General features: G+C 35.8%; 4 protein-coding genes across 5 annotated transcripts; 2 read left to right on the top strand and 2 right to left on the bottom strand.

Moving 5' to 3' along the window:
- The first annotated feature begins 249 nt into the window (after positions 1-249).
- LOC108812363 (isoleucine--tRNA ligase, chloroplastic/mitochondrial) lies at positions 250-7,115 on the top strand. The gene is made up of 22 exons (XM_018584609.2): positions 250-467; positions 1,255-1,453; positions 1,536-1,690; positions 1,765-1,866; positions 1,953-2,022; positions 2,143-2,255; positions 2,359-2,427; positions 2,554-2,661; positions 2,961-3,105; positions 3,248-3,479; positions 3,568-3,854; positions 3,945-4,081; positions 4,340-4,487; positions 4,614-4,745; positions 4,838-4,966; positions 5,086-5,213; positions 5,312-5,476; positions 5,598-5,723; positions 5,793-5,866; positions 5,970-6,219; positions 6,453-6,632; positions 6,753-7,115. The coding sequence occupies exons 1-22, from the start codon at positions 444-446 to the stop codon at positions 6,996-6,998; spliced, it is 3,219 nt and encodes a 1,072-aa protein (XP_018440111.1). The 5' UTR covers positions 250-443; the 3' UTR covers positions 6,999-7,115.
- Positions 7,116-7,188: 73 nt separating this feature from the next.
- LOC108812364 (probable histone-arginine methyltransferase 1.4) lies at positions 7,189-10,476 on the bottom strand. 2 transcript variants are annotated; one of them, XM_018584612.2, is made up of 15 exons: positions 10,158-10,476; positions 9,980-10,042; positions 9,761-9,863; positions 9,477-9,623; positions 9,277-9,380; positions 9,087-9,185; positions 8,932-9,001; positions 8,707-8,803; positions 8,575-8,629; positions 8,401-8,484; positions 8,236-8,313; positions 8,005-8,108; positions 7,735-7,907; positions 7,543-7,643; positions 7,189-7,430 (listed from the first exon to the last, which is right to left on the bottom strand). In XM_018584612.2, the coding sequence occupies exons 1-15, from the start codon at positions 10,335-10,337 to the stop codon at positions 7,359-7,361; spliced, it is 1,530 nt and encodes a 509-aa protein (XP_018440114.1). In that variant the 5' UTR covers positions 10,338-10,476; the 3' UTR covers positions 7,189-7,358. The 2 variants fall into 2 exon arrangements, with proteins under 2 accessions (XP_018440114.1, XP_018440113.1); XM_018584611.2 differs by having other exon boundaries at positions 7,504-7,643; positions 10,158-10,474.
- A 6,004-nt stretch (positions 10,477-16,480) lies between these two features.
- On the top strand, positions 16,481-17,102 carry LOC108811026 (flowering-promoting factor 1-like protein 1). The gene has a single exon (XM_018583091.2). It carries the CDS (start codon positions 16,520-16,522, stop codon positions 16,841-16,843), a length of 324 nt encoding a protein of 107 aa, XP_018438593.1. The 5' UTR covers positions 16,481-16,519; the 3' UTR covers positions 16,844-17,102.
- A 1,417-nt stretch (positions 17,103-18,519) lies between these two features.
- On the bottom strand, positions 18,520-22,098 carry LOC130497014 (uncharacterized). Its single transcript, XM_056989821.1, has 17 exons — positions 21,758-22,098; positions 21,436-21,530; positions 21,220-21,339; positions 21,054-21,143; positions 20,856-20,971; positions 20,667-20,766; positions 20,509-20,580; positions 20,384-20,431; positions 20,219-20,296; positions 20,024-20,143; positions 19,847-19,952; positions 19,599-19,762; positions 19,386-19,520; positions 19,164-19,294; positions 19,015-19,077; positions 18,845-18,923; positions 18,520-18,737 (listed from the first exon to the last, which is right to left on the bottom strand). The coding sequence occupies exons 1-17, from the start codon at positions 22,014-22,016 to the stop codon at positions 18,690-18,692; spliced, it is 1,824 nt and encodes a 607-aa protein (XP_056845801.1). The 5' UTR covers positions 22,017-22,098; the 3' UTR covers positions 18,520-18,689.
- Positions 22,099-22,551: the final 453 nt, after the last annotated feature.

Raw genomic sequence — 22,551 nt, 5'->3', positions numbered from 1 at the left:
AGAATCTCTATTTTGGTACAATTTTCATTATTTTAATATATTCAATATAATAATTTACAATAATTTGTATTTTATTATATTCTAAGAATTTTTCCTTTTAAGGAATTTGATTTATAGTGTTTTATAAGGGGCCATATATGATCATTTATTCGATAAAGGGACTTTTTGTGGAAATACAGGAAATATAGGGATCCGAGGGTAAGAAAAACAAAAGTGAAGCGAGTTTTGAGATTTGGTTTGTAGTGTCAACGTTCAGTTTATCCACACAGACAATAGCTTTCTGAGTTTGTGTCGACGTTTCTCTTCTTCCTTCTCAACCTTGTTTGGCCGATAGCGAATACCGTGAGATGAAAATGAGCTGAGAAATCGAGATATAGTTGTAGAAGATAGTCTTCCTTTGTTCAAATCCTTTGGGGAATCACAGGGAAGCAGCTGCAGTGGCAATGATGCAGTCATCATCTTACAGAGTATGTGAAAAAAAGATACAAAGATTACTTCGAATCTGTAACCTTCGTTTTATTCCATTTTTGTTTTGGGTAATTGGAAAGTGATGGCCTTTTTTCAGAATCTTTAATACAGTAGTTGAGGTTTTACTTATTGCACACCAGTTGTTCGATGAAATTACAGAGAGCTTCTTCTAAAATTGGAATTGGTTCACTTGAGTTACATCTCATGAACGGCCTCATTTAAATACTTTGGAGACATCGATAACCAAATTTGTAACTAATTCGATTTTCTACTGTCTTTTTTTAAAAAAAATAGAAAACTTGTTGTCTAAGGAACTAATATACGCTAGGGTATCAAATATGACCTATAGAAGGACCTCAAGGGACTAATAACAATTAACCTTAATCTCCAAGAGAGCTTCAGGGTAAGCTAGTTATCTTTTTTTTTTTCTCTATTCTTAATCACGCTCGGGTAACCAGGACAGGCCCATCCGACCAGTACCATTGCCGGCCTAGCATGTTTCCTTTTCTAGCATGTACTTGGTTTTCCATTTATGTATTGTAGTAGTTTTCCATTTATCCCGGTTTAACTACTTGTATAAATAGAGACCTCTGGTCATGAGTAATAATAAGATTAAGACTTTCAAATCTCTAGTTTTACAACAAGTCAGGGTTACTGAGATCTAAGGGAAACTTACAGGCTCGTATCAGGAACTTTCACACTTCACCCGTTCATTCTGATGTAACTTCTTGTATTGTTCTGTAGTGAAAATAGTTTTGAGACTGTGTGCTTTGTGTGCCCGTTCAGGTATTGTCAGGTAGAAATTATTCAAATTTAAGGAGGAACACACCGTTGGATTCCTTTCTTGCCAAGGGAAGGTCTCCCGTCAAGGCGTTTTCTTTCATGTACGTCTCACGGTGTTCGACTCAGCCAAACAGCGAGTTTGGTCATTCATCAAAGCGACGGTCTCGTGGGCCTGTTATGGCAGCAAAGAAAGCATCTGAAGGTTTGAGTCTCTCTGTTTTTTTTACTTCTTTCTCAATACTTTTATGCAATGTGGGACTCATTTGATGTTTGTGTTTGGTTAGGGGAAAATAAAGAAGAAGGAAAGTACAAGCACACCGTTGATTTGCCAAAGACAGGGTTTGGTATGAGAGCGAATTCTCTGACGAGGGAGCCTGAACTCCAGAAGTTGTGGGACGAGAATCAGGTCTTCAAGAGAGTTTCTGATAATAACAATGGAGTGAGTTTCTCAAAATTCTATCACGGAAACTTTGCTTCAGAACTGGTGTCTGAGATCGTTAGTTGGATTTTCAGGGGAGTTTCATTCTTCATGATGGTCCTCCTTATGCCAATGGTGACCTGCATATGGGTCATGCTCTTAACAAGATACTGAAGGATATCATTAATCGCTATAAGGTATTTGACCTTTCTTTACTGGGAGATTTTTCCTTACATCCGATAGTGGAGTTTCTTCCTATTAAATTTTCTGCTTCTTCATCCAGCTGCTCCAAAACTATAAAGTTCAGTACGTTCCTGGGTGGGATTGCCATGGCCTTCCAATCGAGTTGAAAGGCAAGTGATAATAAGTTATGGACCTTTGAGAACATTACAATATGAAAGTAACTCTGCATTTGCTATCTTCCAATTTGTCACTTGCCTGAGTTAATGGGCTGTAACTGTCAAACATTTCAGTTCTGCAGTCCTTGGATCAGGAAGTGAGAAAGGAACTTACACCACTAAAGTTGAGGGCAAAGGCAGCGAAATTTGCCAAAGCAACAGTCAAAACACAAATGGAATCATTTAAGGTGGCTACCGAGCTTTAATCTCATACCTGACTTTTTATTTGGAATGCATCAGCCATCATGATTATTCAATTGACATTTAGTACACAATACTTGGTGTTTGCAGCGGTTTGGAGTATGGGCAGACTGGAACAATCCTTATCTCACTCTTGATCCGGAATATGAAGCGGCCCAGGTAATGATCGCACCTCCCAAATTACGTACTGGACTAAATAACCATGAAGGATATGATTATTATTAGAGTTATGTAAGATTTCAAAAGCCTGATAAATTCTATATATCTTTTTATCATATATTGTAGATTGAAGTATTTGGCCAAATGGCCTTGCAAGGGTATATCTATAGGGGTAGGAAACCAGTTCACTGGAGCCCTTCATCTCGTACTGCTCTTGCAGAAGCTGAATTAGAGGTAAAATTCCCGTTTTCCTCTCAAATGATCTTAGAAGAAAATAAATTCTGTACAGGTCAGAGCGAAACTAAAGACATTAGACCCCGAGTATTGCTTTATATACACTTTGATTAAATGAATTTATCTATTCCTTCTTATTCATGCCGATTGTATGAATGAATGTTTAGAAGATTCCACACTTGTATTATATAATAAATTTTGCTAATAAAATTTTACAGTTCTTATTCATACAGTGGCTATAATAAATTTTACCTTGGTTGTCTTATATAAGTCCCACCTGTATCTTCCTTTACATGTAGTATCCGGAGGGTCATATCTCAAGAAGCATATATGCTATCTTCAAATTGGTTGGCGGAGTGAAAACAAGCCTTTTGGAAGAGTTTATGCCTAATATGTGCTTGGCAGTATGGACAACTACACCATGGACTATTCCTGCTAATGCTGGTAAGTAGCGTAATAAAAAAATGCATCCTGATGTTACTCTCAGCTGCCGAAATGCAACCTACCTTGTACTTTCTTTGTGTGGTTTTTCGTATTTGAATGCTATATAAGCATTTAGTGACTTTTCTTCGTGTATAACTTTCAGCTGTTGCGGTGAATGCAAAGCTTCAATATTCTGTCGTTGAAGTGCAGTCATCCTCAGAAGATGAATCTGCGTCTCCAAGCAACAAAAAGAAAATGGTGGGGAAAGTTCTGAAGAATCAACAAAAGCTTTTCGTGATTGTAGCGACCGACCTTGTGCCAACATTAGAAGCGAAATGGGGTGTGAAGCTTATCATTACTAAAACATTCCTAGGTTCGGATCTTGAAGGCTTCAGGTTACATTTTAATTTTAAGGATAAAAGAAATCTCATATGATGCTACAATTTGAACCCCTTGGTTTATAGTGTGTCATCATGGTTGTAGGTACACACATCCAATTGACAACAGGGACTGTCCAGTCGTTATAGGGGGTGATTACATAACTACGGAATCAGGAACAGGGTTGGTCCACACTGCCCCTGGTCATGGTCAGGAGGATTATGCAACTGGCCTGAAGTATGGGCTGCCTATTGTGTCTCCTGTGGATGATGGAGGAAACTTCACTGAAGAAGCTGGACAGTTTAGAGGACTCTCTGTCCTTGGAGAAGGAAATACTGCTGTTGTCAGTTACCTGGATGAAAATATGTCTCTGGTCATGGAAGAATCTTATGGTTAGTTTGCTTCAGATGCCTTTTGGACCAACCATTTTGAGAACATTTGCTGCAAAGTATCATGATTTAAATTCTCTTTTTTTCATGCAGCTCATAAGTACCCATATGATTGGCGAACTAAGAAACCTACGATATTTAGAGCGACCGAGCAATGGTTTGCATCGGTTGAAGGGTTTCGCAAGGCCACTATGGATGCAATCAACAACGTAAAATGGATACCACATCAGGTACCAAGTTAACGACATGCTGATTTTATATGTTGGTTTATGTGTACGGGTTGAAAGTATCATGTGTGGATTTAAGCTGTAAAATGAGACTTACAGCACATGATCTGGTCCACATCTTGGTCTCTGATTTTCTCATTATGGGGATGATATCGTACCGCTTACTCTCTTGATAGCGTCTTTCCTTATATTATCTTTCTTAGAGCTGCATGTTATATTTTTTGGAGTTTGATTTGGTATCTTTCGGCAATTGCCATCCAGGCAGTAAACAGAATAACTGCCATGACTTCAAGTCGATCTGATTGGTGCATCTCGAGACAAAGGACATGGGGTGTCCCTATTCCTGTCTTTTATCATGTTCAGACAAAAGAACCCCTCATGAATGAAGAGACAATTGACCATATTATATGTAAGACCCTGTTCTGCCTCTTTCTTGGTTGTTATTTAATGCATTAGTGGCTGTGTTTTGTTTGTTCCTTTTCAACATAGTAGCTATGGATTTTCTGTAACCTTATTCGAAAACCTTGTCCGACAGCTATAATTTCCCAAAAGGGTAGTGATGCATGGTGGTATATGTCGGTGGAAGACCTACTTCCTGAGAAATATCGTGATAGAGCAGCTGATTATGAAAAGGGGACTGATACAATGGATGTCTGGTTTGACTCAGGTTCTATAACAAAAGAATGTTAACTAAAAGAAAATAGTACAAAGCACCACACAACTATTTTGTCATCACTTTCTTTCTCATATGTATGTTAGGTTCCTCTTGGGCTGGTGTATTGGGGAAACGCGAGGGCCTTACTTTCCCTGCAGATGTGTACTTAGAAGGTACAGATCAGCATCGTGGATGGTTCCAGAGTTCTTTGCTAACAAGCATCGCAACAAAAGGTGATAAATGCCACCCCATGATAACTGCCTAAATAAATTGATATTTTATACAGATTTTAGCTTTCTTGGTGTAAGTTGGCTTTTCACTTTGTATTCATATTTCTCATTATCGTATATAGGCAAAGCTCCCTACTCTGCCGTTATAACACATGGTTTTGTACTGGATGAGAAGGGTATGAAAATGAGCAAGTCTTTGGGTAATGTGGTTGACCCACTTATGGTCATTGAAGGAGGGAAGAATTCAAAGGTTCGCCAGTTCGATAAAAAAACCATGCTCATTGTGTTAAAACATCTTTTATTATCCACAGAATCTATTTCTTGACAAGGCTTGTCTTCTTATGCCAGGACGCACCTGCGTATGGGGCTGATGTTATGCGTCTCTGGGTTTCTAGTGTAGATTACACAGGGGATGTACTTGTAGGCCCACAGATTCTTCGGCAAATGTCTGATATATATAGGAAGTTGAGAGGAACGTTGAGATATCTCTTGGGGAATCTTCATGATTGGAGAGTATGTCTCTAACTCTAAGCTTTATATAGAGTAGTATTTTTTTTTCTTCTTGCCCCACCATCCAAGATTTATTGCTTCTATTTTGTATTTTGGCGTCGATTTAATTTGTGGGTGTTTGCAGGTTGATGATGCTGTTCCCTACCAGGATTTACCCATCATTGATCAGCATGCTCTCTTCCAACTTGAGAGTGTTGTAAAGAACATAAAAGAGTGTTACGAGAACTACCAGTTTTTCAAAATATTCCAGGTACTAAACGTCACCATCTTAGTTTCATGTTTTTAGACTGTGTTATTCAGTGTGCTTTCTTTCCTTCAGATCATACAACGATTCACAATTGTCGACCTGTCAAACTTCTACTTCGATATTGCTAAAGATAGACTGTATACTGGGTAAAGTTACATTTCTCTAGCTTGATATTTGCTGTAACCTATGTAGACCTGTGCTTACTAATCTTTGATTGCAATACTTCTGCGCTATTCTGTGTAATCGCAGGGGAACTTCTAGTTTTACCCGAAGAAGCTGTCAAACGGTTCTTTCAACACATCTTTTATCCATATTGAGAGTGATCGCGCCGATAGTACCTCACCTAGCAGAAGATGTCTGGCAAAATCTCCCATTCGAGTACAGAAACGAAGATGGCTCTGCAGCAAAATTTGTCTTTGAACTTAAATGGCCTACGTTGAACGAACAATGGCTTTCATTTCCTGCTGTAGATATTCTCTTCTGGGAAAGGCTTCTCGAGGTATAACAAAATCTCCTAGAATCATAGCTGATAAACTCTGCAATTATCTCCAGCTACACATGTTATAGATAAAAATTAGATTTCCTTAGCTTAGTGGAGATGAAGGTAAGAATCTGTGTGATGACATTTTAGTTTTAGTCTTTGTTTCCTTTCTTCTTCCTATAGACATCGGTTTCTTGATGCCTGCTGTGTAATGAGGATCTTAAAAAGGGTTATGGTGTTTTATGTAACAGTTGAGGACCGAGGTGAACAAAGTGCTGGAGCTCGCACGTAATGGGAAATTAATCGGTTCCAGTTTAGAAGCAAAGGTGTATCTTCATACCGCAGATGCAGGCATGGCCTCAAAATTATTAGAGATGTGCGAAGCTCAGAACGAAGCTGACACACTGCAACGCATATTCATAACATCACAGGTAAGCACTAAATCTCGAGGGTGTTTCTCTTAGAAAGTTGTGCTCAATTGACATCATAATAGCCACTTGATAGTTTCAGTACAGAAGAACTAATTTACACCGAAATGGGGATGTATGCAGGTTGAGGTACTGTCGTCGATGGAGAAGGAGATGGTAAGTAGTGTGCAGCACACGGGAGAGTATGTGGTAGGAGAAAACAAAGTGTGGATTGGTGTGTCACGAGCCGAGGGAACCAAGTGTGAGAGGTGCTGGAACTACTCGGGCCAGGTGGGGACGTTTGCTGAGCATCCTACTCTCTGTGGACGCTGTTTCAATGTCATTGTCGCTAATCCGCCTGAGCCTGTGGTTGCTGCCGTAATGAGCTGAGTCTGAAATTTGCGCTATTCTGTTACAATTCATTTGCACAATGCAGTCTTTGTGCATCCTCCAATTCGTTTGGTTCCATAATATTTTTTTTTTATAAATTAAAAGGTTCCATAACTATCAGATCAGTAAATTTCAATTTTAGAGATAGTGTTACGCATCAAAAACTCAATTAAACTAGTGCATAAGAGAGGATAAAAAATCATGTGGTGATGCATAGCTTAAATGGACTCGGACCCGACATAAGTACGTAAGGTTTGATGTCTGAAGCTAATAAAGGGTTCGGAGCTAAAACCAAGGTAACTAACACAAAAGTACACGGACATGGCATGGATGGAAGCAATGTGTAGAGGATCTTGCATTCTAGAGCTGAGCGTTAGCGTTCTGTTGTAGTAACTCTATTTCTTCCAAGTCATCGCTCTGTATCTGTATGTCCTGCACCGAGAAAATGTAAACACATGTTGATCGTATCCTAAATTGTCTAATCAAGACAATAACAAACGCTTACTTGCGGTTGTGCAGATGTTTCTTGTGCAACAGGGTATACCTGTGGCTGAGACATTCTATAATAGGGTTCCTTCAAATCGAGTTTGCACGATGATGTCTGGAGGATTCCACCTTGATTAGCACCAGGCCCCCACATTTTAGCTGTTTAAGAAAAAAAGCAAATTTGAAACAAAGTAAGAAAGAAGCTGATATGATTAAAAAGGAGGGATGCAAGCGAGCAAGCAAAACTGACCTGAGAGAGTTAGATTTATAGTGTAACTCTGAGCACTGTGGGCAACCAAATGAAGTCTACCAGTGAGCTCTTGCCCTGCCATGACATGAATAGGCTGCGAGAGCACACATCTTATTTGGTACCAATGGGTTGTCGGTGCACCAGGAGCAGTCGTGAACCATCTTTGCACCGTGCTGTTTGGATACACAAAGAAGATCAGGTTATAATTTGCACAACAGCAAAATGGTAAAGTACAAGATAAAACATATATAAGTTGTTACGGCTTGATACCTCCCGTCAAAGAGAACGTCAAACCAGCACGCAAGGCCGTGCACTCTGCCACACACAGACGCTGTGAACTTCAACGGGACATCAATCTCGTAAAATTGCTCTTCCTGTGAAATTAAATTTGACAGCTGAGTGAGTTTGGATCATGTCATTTACCAAAAGAAGAGACTCCACATAGATAGTCTACATATATGAAACATTTTGGAACCAAATGTCACGTAAAGAGTAGCTAACCTTCATCTTAGTGAAATCTATCACATGAAACATCGGGGGAGCTACCAATAACCTCGGATCAAATGCATCAACAACGGGCTACAAAAATCAATTGATGTGATGTGAGTCATTTAAAAAGGAGAAAAACAAACAAACAAACTAATCACTAGTTGTAAATGGATATACCTGGGAGAAATAACCCTGGTGTGCTGATGCATACAGAGGTGTCAAATCAACACCATAATAGTTCTGTTGCTGCCAAAACAAAGCCTGCATTGTGGTGGAAAACCTAATTAGTGAAAGTTTAACCAGCCATTTCTTTTTCTGAATGTTATAAGCCACTTCAGACAATGTATGTACCTTATTTGCCATCTCAACAAATAAGAATTCATCGGAGAAAGGTGCCATGTGGATCCTACAGTGAGAAAGTAAACATGATAAAGAAGAGGTTTGTGCAATAAACAAGTAAAAACTATCAAAGATAAACTTTACCTTCCAACAGTCGGAAACATTTTTCCGTTTGGAGATAGGAAACGGTCCCTAGCAATAACATATGTTTCCAACATCCTCTCATTGACCAACAGAGTCCCTACATTCACAGATAATTCAAATGAATCAGTAATAAGACATATCAACCGAAGTTTGCCTTCTGAAAAAGATTCTGATTTTCATGAAGAGCATGTGAAAATGAATCCATCTCTGAAACACATAACTTACCCATTGGTTCAGAGATCAAAACATCTGCCTTCTCAGGCAACTCAATATCCTCAATTTTTCCCTTGATAACCTACACATGTGCCGCATTGAAGAACATCAGAAAGATTGACATACATGGAAAACTATACTAACAAAAACTGGAGTAGAGGTCTTACTGTGATTCGTTCAGCAAGTAATGGGTTTCCAGCGATCAGTTTACGGGCATAATCAGCCATTTCTGACGCTTCCACAGCATACACATGCTTGGCACCAGCCTAAATTAGGGGGGAAAATAATTAATATTTTGTTTTCACATATGCTCTAGAACCTTTTGGACCAGGAAAGTTTCTAAATATTTGCATTTACCAGTGCAGCAAACATTGACAAAATGCCACTTCCAGCACCCACATCTACAACAACACGCCCAGCAAAATCTGAACGATTCTCCATGACCGCAGCATGATAAGTACCTGAAGAGAGTAACATCATAACATGAGTCAAAATAGCTATGTGAAGAAAACTAAAGAATCTAAGATAAGTGGTGCACAAAGTGGAGACGTGCTTACCAGTCCTCACATAATCCTGAAGCATGTTCTGCTGATGTAGAAGTTGTCCGTAATAATGGAAATACATTTTGGCTGAAGCAGCCTCTATCTTATTGTCGAACTTGCTTTTACCATCTGGAACTGTTCCGTTCGCCAAGGAGGAGGATCCTAGAAAGCGAAAGAATATGATTACATGAACAACATATAGCGAATCAATCATAAAATTGGAATTTGGTGAAGTATGCATACACATCAGCATCTAATAAACCAAGAGGAAAACATAAACAATGTACACAAAGAAGCACCTTTTCCAGCAGCATTCGTTGTCCACTCCTCAAATGAATCACAAAACTCCTTGCTTTCCTTCTCTTCTCTAAACTTTATCACAACTCCTCGAGAGAATGAATCCTGACACACACAAAGGTAACACCTTTAATATCAATTACACACACTCGGAACTAGAAAACCAACATGAGAAACCAAAACAACTCTCGTAAACACAATGAGAAGAAAGAGAAACTTACCTCTTTAATGGAATCCGACCTATCAGAAACACACATGAACTGAAGCGGCCCCAACTTGAACAACTGAGAGCAAACACACACAACAAGTAAGATCCAATGCACAAGTAACAGTGTTCGACCCTCTGTAACTCAATTGAAGCTTTGAAAAGTTTCCAACTTTAGATGATTTATAGCCCACCTGAGTTGAGCTAAGATCAAAACCGAATTCAGATTCGTGAAATCGAAGCTCAGTGACTTCATTAACGCGGGAGAACGTAGCTGAAACAGGGGAGGAGGACGAAGGAGATGAGGAGGAGGAGGTGAGATCAGTGACTGAGGCTAGTGTGAACTCTTGCTGTTTCATTGAAGTAGCCTCCATGATTTTGAGAGAGGCTAAGGAATGTGTTAGAAACAGTACGTGTGTGTGTATGTATAGATGGAGTGAAAAGGGTTTTAGGGTTTTTTTTTTTTTTTTTTTAAAGGAGAGATTTTCAGGAGCGCTCCGTTGAAAGCCCAAAGAGGAGGAAGAAGAAGACGATACTGTGGGTATTTACGTAATTTTGTATTTATTTTGGACTTTTCCGCTTCTCAAACTTTGGGCTTGTTTAATAAGGCCCATTTGAATATTGGGCCTAGAGTTTGTATTCTACATGTTTCTAATTCCCAAGATAATTAGAAAACTCAGAGTAATTTTCTTCTCATGTAATTCCTTAGATTATGAAGTTTTTTTTGTAAAGTGATGCAATCACAACGATGTACTTGTGATGTGAAAATCATAAGAAAAGAAGATAATGTTCATGATGCTATGTCATCAATAGCGGTTAATCATTGAGATATTTTGAATCAATTCCCTGATCACATCGTTATAATCACTAACTAGATTTTGACCCGCGCTTTGAAATCGCGGGTTTATTTTTGAAATTAAAAAAATTGTTTGTACAAATTTATGTATAAAGTGTATAAGTATAAACATATTTATCTGGAACTGAAGAATTAAAAAAAACAAAATCAAATCGAACCGAAGTTCATAAATAACCAAATAGATCCTCTATCTCTGCAACCGAAAAAATCGAAATCGAACTGGAACCGAACGAAAAGCAAATGAGTAACCAAATTTTTTAAAATACATATTATATACCAACAAATATTAATTATGTTTAATTTCTGAATAACCAAATTTCCTAAAATGCAATTTATAGACTAAATTATCCAAAACAACGAATTACCAAAATATTTTAAATCCTAAATTTTTAAAATCATCTATGAATGCCAAGGGCAAATAGTGTATCTACATTTAAATATATGGGTCTATTTATTTGTCCAATTATTTAATTTCTTTTAGTAGGATATATTATGTGATTTACAAAAAAAAAATTATAAAAATAATGTTTTCATATTCGATTTAAATCCACGGTCGAACAGGTAAACTCGGTGACCCGTATATAATCTGGTTTAGATTAGTGAAAACCCATTTAATTAAAAATCTGACAAAATCAAGAAATCTGCCATTAATCCGTGACATGACACTCGTTGATCCAATAAAAACCGATAAAAATATGATAATATTTTCAAAAAAAAATATTTAAACTTCTCATATACTTTTTAATAATACATTAAACTGAATAAAATATTTGGTTTGTGATTTTCCACAATTTGGTTAAATTTTTTAATATGTCATTCTAACAAAATAGTAATGGAAAACCTAAAATTTGTTGACATGATAATATTAGTTTATGTTCAATGTGATATTCTATTAATTTTTTTTTTAGATTTAAAATTAATTGTAAAATAAATTTTATTTAGCTGTATATTATCTTAACCTTTAGTTAACGTTCTAATTTGGTATTAAAATAGTTAATGTATTATTTTTCATGGCAAACAAAAAAAGAAATTCAGAGAAAATATTTTAAATGTATAACTACATTTTTAATAAAATGAAACCTTTTTTGAATTAATAGTTAATAAAATTATTTTCAAAAATAATTTTATATTTTAATTTTATTAATCTATTGATCTGGGGTCAACCAGGTCGACCCAATAACCTAGTGATCCAGAATAGGGGTGGACGTTTGTGTTTCATTCGGGTTCGGTTTGGATCTATTTGGGTTTTGGATTTTTTGGTCAAAAAATTCAGTCTCATCCGGGTATTTATAAATTTTGATTCGGATTCGGTTTAGATCTTTGCGGGTTCGTATTCGGATAATTCATTTAAATTATTTTTAAAAACTTAAAATTCATTATATTTTCAAAATTTCTCAAATCTATAAGTAAAATAATATATTACATATAAATTTGAACAACATATGTCATAGTGCCTAACATTGATATATATTGGTTTGGTTTGGTTTGAATATTTGGATATAGAATCAATAGATTTTGAAGTATTTTGGTGTTTTGAGCATAATTTAGCTATTTTAGATATATATTTGATTATTTTATACATTTTCAAGTATTTTGGACAACATAAAAATATCTTATGTATTTTGGATATTTTTCAGTATACATTATATCTAAAATAATTAATATATTTATGTATGTAAATTAATTTCGGATACATTCGGGTACTCGAAATCATTTGATTCGGGTCGGTTCGATTTTGATTCTTTAAATATCAATATTTTAAACCCGTTCAGATATTTAATCAATTTTAATTCAGGTTCGGTATTACTTTCAAGTTATTATGTTTAAATTGTTATGACTGTTTCATATTTACAACAATCACTATTAAGTTCTTAGCACAAAAAAATAATCACGATTAAGCTACAATTTTAGATATGGTTTATAATGGTCATATACATGTTGAGTTTGTATTTTCTTGTCGTAGTGGTCCTATATTTTCTTAATTTTGTATAATATGATCTATAACGAAACATGATGGGACTATAATTTAAAACATGGTTTAAGGAGAACCAATAGGTTGACATTATAATAATTGAATTGATTGTGTTAATAAGTCCAAAACCAAAAGACAAATCGCATTAATAAGGATCAAATATTCTTTGTAAATCTAGGAGTATGTTTCGTAAATAATAAGGAGTAATAAATGATTTCATTTAAATAGTTATATTGTTAGAGAAAATAAAGATAAGACCAACAATAATTAATAGTTAATGAGTAGGTGCAGTAACCTTGTATAAGTAGATTTTTTTCATAATGCTTCCCTTTTAATAGTATAAACTAGATGATAACCCGTGCATTGCACGGGATGAAATTATTTTTAAGATATTAAAACGTTAGGTATATTTATTTTGGATATCAGTTTAGTTTTGGGTTGTTTTCGGGTTTTAAGATCCTATGATATAAATACATTCTAAATTCATATTTATTTTCGTTTGTCCGGTTAAAATGATTGAGATTTTTGGGTTTTTAGTGATAAACTAAAGACTATTTGTATTTGTTCGGTTTCATGTTCTTTGAATTTTAGACAATTCTAATATAAACCAATCGTTTCATATTATAAATTATGAAAAAATCATAATAAAATCAAATTTATATAACTGTTGAAGAAAACAAAGATGCCTATAAAACAATTCATTTCATTACAATTTGGTTATGGTGAAATGAAGATTTTAAAATAATAAGTACTAACATTAATGTGCATATTTGTGTGTATGTAAATTTTTTAAAAAAGTGTTTCATCGCTATATACATATGGCGTTAACTAATATTGAAAGAAATGTTTGTTCCTATAACAAATGAAAGTTTCAATTCTTAAATTAAAATTAATTAAATATAAAATATACTTAGTCATTACAAAATATTTTTTAAAATAATGACAATTAAATTATATACATAAATTGTTGTATAAAAATATATACATAAACAATAACATTAATATATATATCTACACATTCAGTCTGCTGAGTTTAATTCTTACAATGTATTAAACATAAGCCCAATGAATTTTAACAATCAAGCATTATGTTTTAACATTTATTTTTCAATTTGGTCTGCGTAAAACATCTTCACAACCTACGAAATAAAAAAAAACTCGAAACTTAGACATGTTTAAATAAAGAAAACGAAATTTATAAAATTCATTTAGGTTAAAAGTAAAGATACCTACATTGGAGTCGATAAAAACCATTTCAATAGTTAAACCACCACCAACAGAATATTGCTTCCACAAACGAATGATCTTAACCATAATCTTCCACATTGACTTGAATAGTTTCAAATCAGACCCATAAGTTAACGCAACCATTATAGAAGAATGAGATAAACATGTTAAGGTTTCGGGTGTAATGAATGAATAAAATTATGTGGAGCAGTGAGTCTTATATAGGTTAACTAAACCTAATGCAATAAATGTGGTATCTTGGTATAATATCGTATTAAATGGAAAATATTTTTACCTTGCCAATCACTCTTAGATATATAAATTTCCATAACAAAAAAATGTGAAATATATGTCATTTAGTATCATCAATTTACCTTGCTAATCACTCAAAAAATATAGATATTGTCCAAACATTAATGCTAGCCGGTTTAATTCGGGATGGGTAGAATTCATTGATATCGGTTTAAAAATCTTAACCATATTATTAAAATTCACGTGTAATAAAATTGTAGTATTTCATTGGATTTAAAATTCACGTGTACTACGTGAGAATGACTCGTAAAGCATGCTTGACAATAGGAGACTGTAGTAAGAATTCTTATAGTTTGTATAGAATGTGTTGCCGCTTGTGTAAAACTGTTATTGTTTGTGAAAACAAATGCTACAATGTCTCGAGACCCGTACTTTGCTAAATGCAGAGACTGTCGGGTCAAGAACAGAGTCTGCGGGTTCAACACAACCCACCCGAATCAAGACTTCATCTGTTACTCCTCTCAAAGAGAGACAACAACAACAACGACGTCCCGGTGATATGCCTCATTTTCGCTTTAACATGTATCCTCTTCGCTATCTCCGTAGCGGTAGCCATCTTCCGATCAAAAAGAGAGAGCTTCTTGTCCTCAGTAAGCGAAGAAGACCCAGCCACTCTCTTCCTCCGCCCTCCTCCCCCGTCTTCACCTTCGAAGCTTGAACGACTTCGGTAGGTACACACATTACTTATATCCTCGCATACACATAAGTACTGCCTCTAAAAAGTTTGCGCTCACTAAAGAGAGATATATACATCATTCAAAAAAGTGCTGCCTCATCGATCTCGGATCAAGAACCCGCGACAGAACACGGCAAGTGTTTGGCTGGAACTGCTTCTAAGTGAGAGAACGATGACTCAGGTCCATCCATCGTCGACAGGAAATGCTTCTAAGTGTTTCTGGTTCGTGGTGGTGAGTTTGGTCTCTAAAACTCTTCTCTTTTTCTTAGTTTTTATACTATGTCAAGAGAAACTGTTCGAGTATGAAAAAAAAATCGTTAAGTTTTTTGTCATTGAAGCAAATAAAGAAATAAAGTTAAGCATTAAATGATCCGTTTTTTTTAAAATCGCTCACAGCGCGACACGTGGAATGGAGCCTTCTCATGCATTTTCACGAAAACCGTTTAAGGAAAGCCTTAAAAATGCTTCTCCTTTAATATATAGGGGATCAGACAAGTTTATATACTGTCTTATCGAGGGAAAGCTATACAGATAGAATTCAGACAATATTTTATAGTTACATTTTAAAAAGAGTGTATTTTCTAAGTCTTATTGGTAGAGTAACTTTCACTTATTCCTCCAGTGGGAAGATTGCATCAGTTCTCTTCCTCATCAATGAAAACTGAAAAAGATGAACAAAGAAAGAGTATATGATTTGAAACCATATGAATCAGAGGCAGAGTAATTGAAGAAGAATAATAGCTTGTTTTTTTTGTAATTTCAAACAAAAAAACTAAATAATGTATAAAGTTGGAAATTAGCCCATATGGCCATATCCTATAGTATGGACCAATCTGAAGACGTAGGATCCCATTTGCCCATCCTTGTTAAGTATACTGAATCTCGAAATTTTGTTATGTTCGTTTTTTTCCCCATTTCTTTTCTTTCTTTTTGATATTTAAGCTTCTAAAATTCAATATATCACAAGCACTTCGAAAGGACTTGTCAATTCAACAAAGAGAAGGAATGCCCATGTCAATTATCGTGATAAAGAATGGCTTCACATAATTATTCATAAGCTAGGTCAACTTGTTTAATGTTTTGTAAATTTAAAATTATGTAAAAGATTAATAAACGTTTGTATTAATCACTTTAATGAAGTTATACTTTTTTTATAGAAGAGTCGATCTTTGATTGTTAATAAGTGTTAATACATAAACTAAGAAGCATATACATGCAACCTAAATATTTGGTAGCAATAGAAACCTACTAAGTTGCCAAATTTGTCCAATATTGGATATTACTATTTATAGATATATCAAAGTGGCATATATATGAAACGCTATGGTAACAGCTTTTTATGTCGGGCTTCTCAAATAATATACACAGGATGAATAATAAATACAATAATTGAAAGGAAAAGAAAAGTAACTGACCTTGCTTTTATATATTACAACGTCTACTCTAACCTGATATATATATAATCCCAAGAACACTTCCACATATACTTAATTTAGAAAATCACGATCTGGAGATGTCGGGAGTGTGGGTGTTCAAGAATGGCGTCATTCGGCTACTTGAGAATCTTGGAGCCGAGACGAACATTGATAAGGCAAAGCGAAAGGTTCTGGTTTACACTCCAAGCAACGAGGTCATAACCTCTTACTCACAACTCCAACGACATCTCTACGCACTTGGCTGGGAACGTTACTACAAGGAGCCTCATCTCCTTCAGTACCACAAAGCCTCCACCGTTCATCTCATCTCACTCCCAACTGATTTCTCCAGGTTTAGGTCGATGCACATGTACGACATCGTCGTCAAGAACCGCAACATGTTCCAAGTCAGGGACATGTAGCCATATTTTGGCAGCTTTCTATTTTCAGGCTCTTGACCATAAGATGGGTTATGCATCTTGTTGATGTTTGTGTGTGTGTGTGTGTGTGTCACGGTGTGGTTTGAACCGTTTGATATGTGCTATATTTATGTGAAGCTAACGTTGTGTTAAATGTTTTTTTTCTTTTGGTAAAACGTTGTGTTGAATGTTGGATGTCTAATATTGTGGAAAATTTATGTTAATTTGTATATGATACCCACCTCTTTATACTTTAATATGACTATGCTCTATACATATTATAGTTTTCATTTTCATTATATCTTATGAGTAGAAGTGCTAAAACAGAAAAGGTTCAGTTTTGTGGTTGATTGGTCAAAGAAGATAATTGTATCAATACTGCATGAAAAGGACATGTCTAGAATTGATATATGTAAAGAAAATTACGTATACATAGCACAGTAAATGTAGCTCGTGAATCGATAAATATATTATATATTAGGTATATAATATTTCTAAAGTAGCACAGTGAGAAAACGAGGATGGCATCAGCTCTCCCAAGCTATAACGCCAGAGGCGACAGTGTGTATTATGAGTATATGCTATAATAACCATATAATATAACCTTTAACGAAATTTCAAGAGTTTGTTTGGTAGTTTCAGTCTCTAGTATCACAATCATCTATAACGTCAGAGGCGATAGTAGTGTTTTGTTAGTAGTAGTTTTTTTTTTATGTTCAAAAAAGAAACTGTTAGTAGTTTTACTTCTACTCTTGTGGTCGTCATCTGTAGTCTGTTCCATAATCCGTCGGAAAAAGCTAACGTTGGTCATTGAGAAAACGTTCGAAAGAGAGCAGCCTTTGAAAGTTGAAACCTTTTAAAATGACATTTTCTTTGCGAGTCATGAATTGATATCTCTAATATATAAAATAGAATTGATTTGAAGGTTGCTAAGAATGTCTACATACACAAGAAGAAAATAGCCAGTAAAATCATCAAAAAATTAACATATCATTTATACTAATTATAAATAATTAAAATCACCAATAAAATTATCAAATTAATATTTTAGTTGTTTTCTTAATGTAAATTTTTAATAAAAACCTGTAATTTCAAAAAGCAAAATAATAATAATTATAAATCTTTTTTTTTGAAAAAAACAATTAACTAACAAAAACAAAAAATATAATAAAACGCTAAAATTATATATGTCAAAACATTAACAAAAAATAAAATAAAAAAACAACTTAAAAGAGTATTTTCAAAACATTTCCTTAAGCATGTCAAAATATACAAAATAGCAATTATCAAAATATTTTTATCATTTAATAGCAGTTTTAACTGTAAAGTTCTAAATAATCCATTTCAATCAAGAAGCATCAAAAAATTAAAATTTTAATAAATAAAAACATGACAAAAAATTTTAAAAAATGTATGATATTTAAATTTTTAAGAAGTTCCAAAAGTTATTTACACGTTGATATATAAGTTAAACATAGGTACTTAAGTCATATACAAGTGGCCTTTTTCCCTAAGATTTAACAGTTAAACATGTAGTTTGTCTCTCTCTTATGTTTAAGTACGACTTCCATCTTCTTCATCATTGAACACGAGTTCAAAACATTTACCAAATGTTTTCTACAAATAGTCTTTGCACAAACTGCTTCTGAAAGACTGTGATGCAAAAACTGAGAAGCATATTCAAGAAATCAAAGCAATAGCATTACGCTTCAACTTAGTTCAGAGAATATGAATATTATTTCACATTTATACAAAAAAGAGGGTTTGAGCTTCAGAATTTCTACTGTTACACTTCTATCCACACTTTTTTCATATAATAAGATTACATCAAGTTTGAGCACAAGACCCGCTAGTTTTCCAAAGCCTCATCAGGAAGCGGAGAATCATGAGCCAATGACTGCAGAGGAGAGAAACAACATCAACATCAATGGAAGTTTATTTAACATACGGCTTTCAGATTCTATTTCTACTTGTTCTGACAATCTGATTTAAAGGCTTTGTTACCTGCTCCTGCGAGCGGAAATACATGAAGGGTGTGTAGTTGAGGAAGTTGGAGACTCTTGATGTGTATATATCAGCATACCTGAAACCAATTTTGAGTGAAGGCAAGTAAGTGTGAGAGATATACTACAAGTTGCTCAGAAATGCAGAGAAGAGGGTAGGTATCAGCATACTTTTCGATTTGTCTCATCAAGTGGCTTTTGTCCCACAACCCCGCACGTGAAAGGAAGCCCCACCTGAGTCAAACAACCCCAAAAACTATGAGTCAGACAGAAGAGGTATCCCAGACACTTGTGTAGTTTGTCCCTTTTAAAAGGCAAACCTTTTGTTGAAGAGCTCGCCGTCTGATTCAAGCATTAGACCAATCTTGTCATCTAGTCTTTGCATTACAATGAGAAGCTTCTGCATGGTCTCCGTCAGTTCTTGATCAGCCAAGTTGGTAGCAGCTAAGGTCTAGAAAAGAAAAGAAAAAAGAGAATACCTTATACTACCAATTGTATCCACCACAGGAACTATTAGATCTTGTAAAGGAGATAAGACAAACCTGAGCAGGACGGCCTTTGCTTCTTCTTTGCAGAGCAAGCCGAAGCTGGTTAAAGAGATCCCCAACAACCTCTTTTTGATTTATAAGCTCTATTAGCTCTTCTCTGTGACCACGACTACCAATTAGAGCCATATACTGCAAATAAACAAACACAAAATCGTTGTTTTCTGTTACTTCAACGAACAAAAAGCCACTCCAAGCTCTATCTATTACCTCTTCTTCCAGTTCACGGCAAATCAGTGCAGTTCGCCACCTGAGATGGACTTTGGATACGCTGACATCAGTGTAGATGTGGTCACCCACATACAAAATCTCATCTCCATGAACGTTGAGTGAGCTCTCTACCATCTGAGCACTTCCTCCTGAGTATAAACCTCCTATGGGAGATCAAAGGCGAAAAAAAGTTAAGCTTTCTTCACACTCAGCTTACTTTAAGTAGAAGAAAAAAAATGACAAGTTACCTGTTTCAGCCTTGAAGCATGGACGCATTAAACCCTCTCCAGTCACAACCTCGTACAAAGGATGTGACATCTGGAAGAACTCTGGTTTCCTCGCAGACACTATCACCTATGTGGAAACATGAATTTAAAAGAATTAAATTCTTATGCAAACTACTCTCTGGAAAATAACTGCTTTACCATGTCAAAAAGATCACGCCAGTCCATGTCATTGGGAAGGAACTTATTGAATGAATGCTTCATCATTTTGTCTGTGTAGTGATAATCTGAGTTTGTGATAAGCAAGAGCTTTTTACCAGCCTGTGAGCAAACAGTACGACATTAAAAAATGAACCATCATAATCAGACATCTTTCTCGGAAGACAGAAACATTACCTCCTTTTGATCCAAAAGCGCTAAAGGTAACTCTGGGTCTGGCTCCACAAATAGTTCAGGCTTGGACATTATCTCACTCTGCAAAGATAGTTTTTTATTAATTAAAGACCAGTGAAACTCAATGTTTTAAAGAAACTAATTGCAGAATGGAGAAACTATCAAAACCTTAAGTTGTCCTTCAACATGTGCTCTGAAGAGAGCTTTTGCAACAGCCTGAAACATTGATTAGAGATGAGTAATATGTAAAGCTTTCAATTCAATGACAGTTGGGGTGCTGTGAAGCAAAGAACCTTGTACAATCCTCTGTAATCAAGAACGCCAAGATCTGCTGAAATGGATCCATCATCCAATCTATCAACCATCTGAAACAATTTGAAAACTAGAATTTCTCAGTAGAAACCATGTGGGAAGTTTTGGAAGTAAGAACGGCCGAGGAATTATAAGTTACCTGTGCATAAGCCAGAGCCTCTGAAACAGAAAAGAATGTATTGAGAAACTCCCATCGACTCTGGTTCCGAAGATCAACTAACTCCCTTCCATAGATATCACTGTCATCCATATAAAGGCAGTAAAGAGAATAAGACTGACTTCAAATAGAGAACAAAGACAAGTTTTTTTTCACATGGCTAAACCATACCTGACAGCTTTATTTGATAACATCTTTGTACCGTGCATGGCTCTCTTCACATACCCAAATCTATCAGCCTTGACTAAATTTCCTTTCTCTTTGTCAATCATGAGCCCCCTGATAACCTATAATAAGAGATGGCATATTTTGGCTTAGCACTAACAATGTGGAACCCTTCAAACCATCACACAAGAACAAAGACATCACCAGTTCCGGGTCAAAAGAAAGTCCATCAACAGGGAAACCCATGTTCTTTAGATTTTCCATGCAATAATCATAAGCCCTTCCTTCCCAAGCCTGAGAACAACCCCACAAATTCACGTCAAGTACTAGTGTATCTTTTGCTATTGTATATGAGAAAAGAAGAACTCACCATGACATTGTAGTGCATCAGAGTGTAATCCATATCATACCCAATCGCACTAATGGACCGTAGATTCAATGTACGACTACAAAATATACCCCTAGGAGAGTGTTGAGCAGAGAAAGGACCCTGCAAGAATGTATGAAACCAATGAATACTCATCAGAAAGTCCATAAATACAACTAACATGTAACACACAGAAACTAAAAGGATTAGATAACGAACTTGGATACCCAGTTCTCTAATCAAATTCTCAGCCGCTTGAGCCTCTGTTCTCGCTACTTCCTCAATAGGACCCTCCAACGTAGCCTGCCCATTTCCTACATGTGTATACACAAAGTTAAACATTTTTTTCTAATAAAAATGTAATCTTTATTAGTCAACGAGACACCCACAACAAAAAGGTTCGACCTTTACCTCTTATTCATCTAGAAAAAAAAAAAAAACAGAACAAGACCCTAACTCAATTTCTCCGACCAGACACGGAAGCTTTGTCCGAAAATTCCCTAAAACTAGCAACAAAAAGGAGAAAGGAAGTATGTAGTACCAAATGAGTGGAGAGGGTCAAGCTTGAGATTCAAATCTCCCTTGGTGCTTTGGCCCAGATAGTCCACTTCGTACTTGGAAGCAGTCGTGACGGAAAACACGTCGTCTCCGACGGTAACGCGTCCGCCGTCAGCTCCGGCGGCTCTGCACTTGAACATCCTTATGGATCTCCTCTTGTTTCTTTTACTCGATTCGAGTGGTTTCGCCATTGAAAAAACGGGAGAAGCGAACTTCGTCGCCATGTCTCCGCACAGAAGCATTCTGTCGAACACTTGATCGGCGCAGAGATCGATCTCTCACTTTTGGCTTTGTTTTTTTATATTATACTACCGTAAAGGGATGAGAGAGTTTGGGGAACGTTAACTGAAAAACTATGCTTCGCTACAGCAAAAACAGCAGAGCATCGACGTATGCAGTCGCGGAACGGCGTGATGTTTTAGCCTCTTAAAAGATGAAAGATTCTCATTTATAGACACGACAAAAAGGAGGAACATGTGCGAGTTTTAATGTGGGACGCAATCCAAATTTGATATTGGAATCTATTCGCGCAGATAAACAACATATGTACCTAAAACGTATCACCATTCACCAAGCATCACATGTAAGTATTGTAAGTTGTAACCAACTTAAACGAATCATCCAATGTCGAGAATATTTGTCTTTCATATGACCGACTCGTGACACGGTAATGTTTCTGAGTTTTGGACCCAATTAAACCTTCAGTTCTGTCACCAAACCTCATTTCTCCAAGCGTCTCCTTTCAGGTGAAGTTAGAGCTTGAGATTCACCTAGTCT

The sequence above is a fragment of the Raphanus sativus genome, chromosome 6 (assembly GCF_000801105.2).
Source record: "Raphanus sativus cultivar WK10039 chromosome 6, ASM80110v3, whole genome shotgun sequence".
Lineage (NCBI taxonomy): Eukaryota > Viridiplantae > Streptophyta > Magnoliopsida > Brassicales > Brassicaceae > Raphanus > Raphanus sativus.
The sequence above is the reverse complement of the archived record's forward strand: the minus strand, read 5'-3'. Positions and strand labels throughout refer to the sequence as shown.

What these genes read in the sequence shown, in the direction of transcription:
- LOC108812363 (XM_018584609.2), top strand. Translation starts at nt 444, where the DNA reads ATGATGCAGTCATCATCTTACAGA. An exon ending in TTGCAGAAGCTGAATTAGAG is followed by an intron (nt 2,662 to 2,960) that starts GTAAAATTCCCG and finishes CTTTACATGTAG; the next exon opens with TATCCGGAGGGTCATATCTC. An exon ending in TCGGATCTTGAAGGCTTCAG is followed by an intron (nt 3,480 to 3,567) that starts GTTACATTTTAA and finishes TCATGGTTGTAG; the next exon opens with GTACACACATCCAATTGACA.
- LOC108812364 (XM_018584611.2), bottom strand. Translation starts at nt 10,337, where the DNA reads ATGGAGGCTACTTCAATGAAACAGCAAGAGTTCACACTAGCCTCAGTC. An exon ending in TCAGGATTATGTGAGGACTG is followed by an intron (nt 9,381 to 9,476) that starts GTAAGCACGTCT and finishes TACTCTCTTCAG; the next exon opens with GTACTTATCATGCTGCGGTC. An exon ending in TATAAATCTAACTCTCTCAG is followed by an intron (nt 7,644 to 7,734) that starts GTCAGTTTTGCT and finishes TTTCTTAAACAG; the next exon opens with CTAAAATGTGGGGGCCTGGT.
- LOC108811026 (XM_018583091.2), top strand. Translation starts at nt 16,520, where the DNA reads ATGTCGGGAGTGTGGGTGTTCAAGAATGGCGTCATTCGGCTACTTGAG.
- LOC130497014 (XM_056989821.1), bottom strand. Translation starts at nt 22,016, where the DNA reads ATGCTTCTGTGCGGAGACATGGCGACGAAGTTCGCTTCTCCCGTTTTT. An exon ending in TGATGCACTACAATGTCATG is followed by an intron (nt 21,144 to 21,219) that starts GTGAGTTCTTCT and finishes GGTTGTTCTCAG; the next exon opens with GCTTGGGAAGGAAGGGCTTA. An exon ending in ATGTTGAAGGACAACTTAAG is followed by an intron (nt 20,297 to 20,383) that starts GTTTTGATAGTT and finishes CTATCTTTGCAG; the next exon opens with AGTGAGATAATGTCCAAGCC.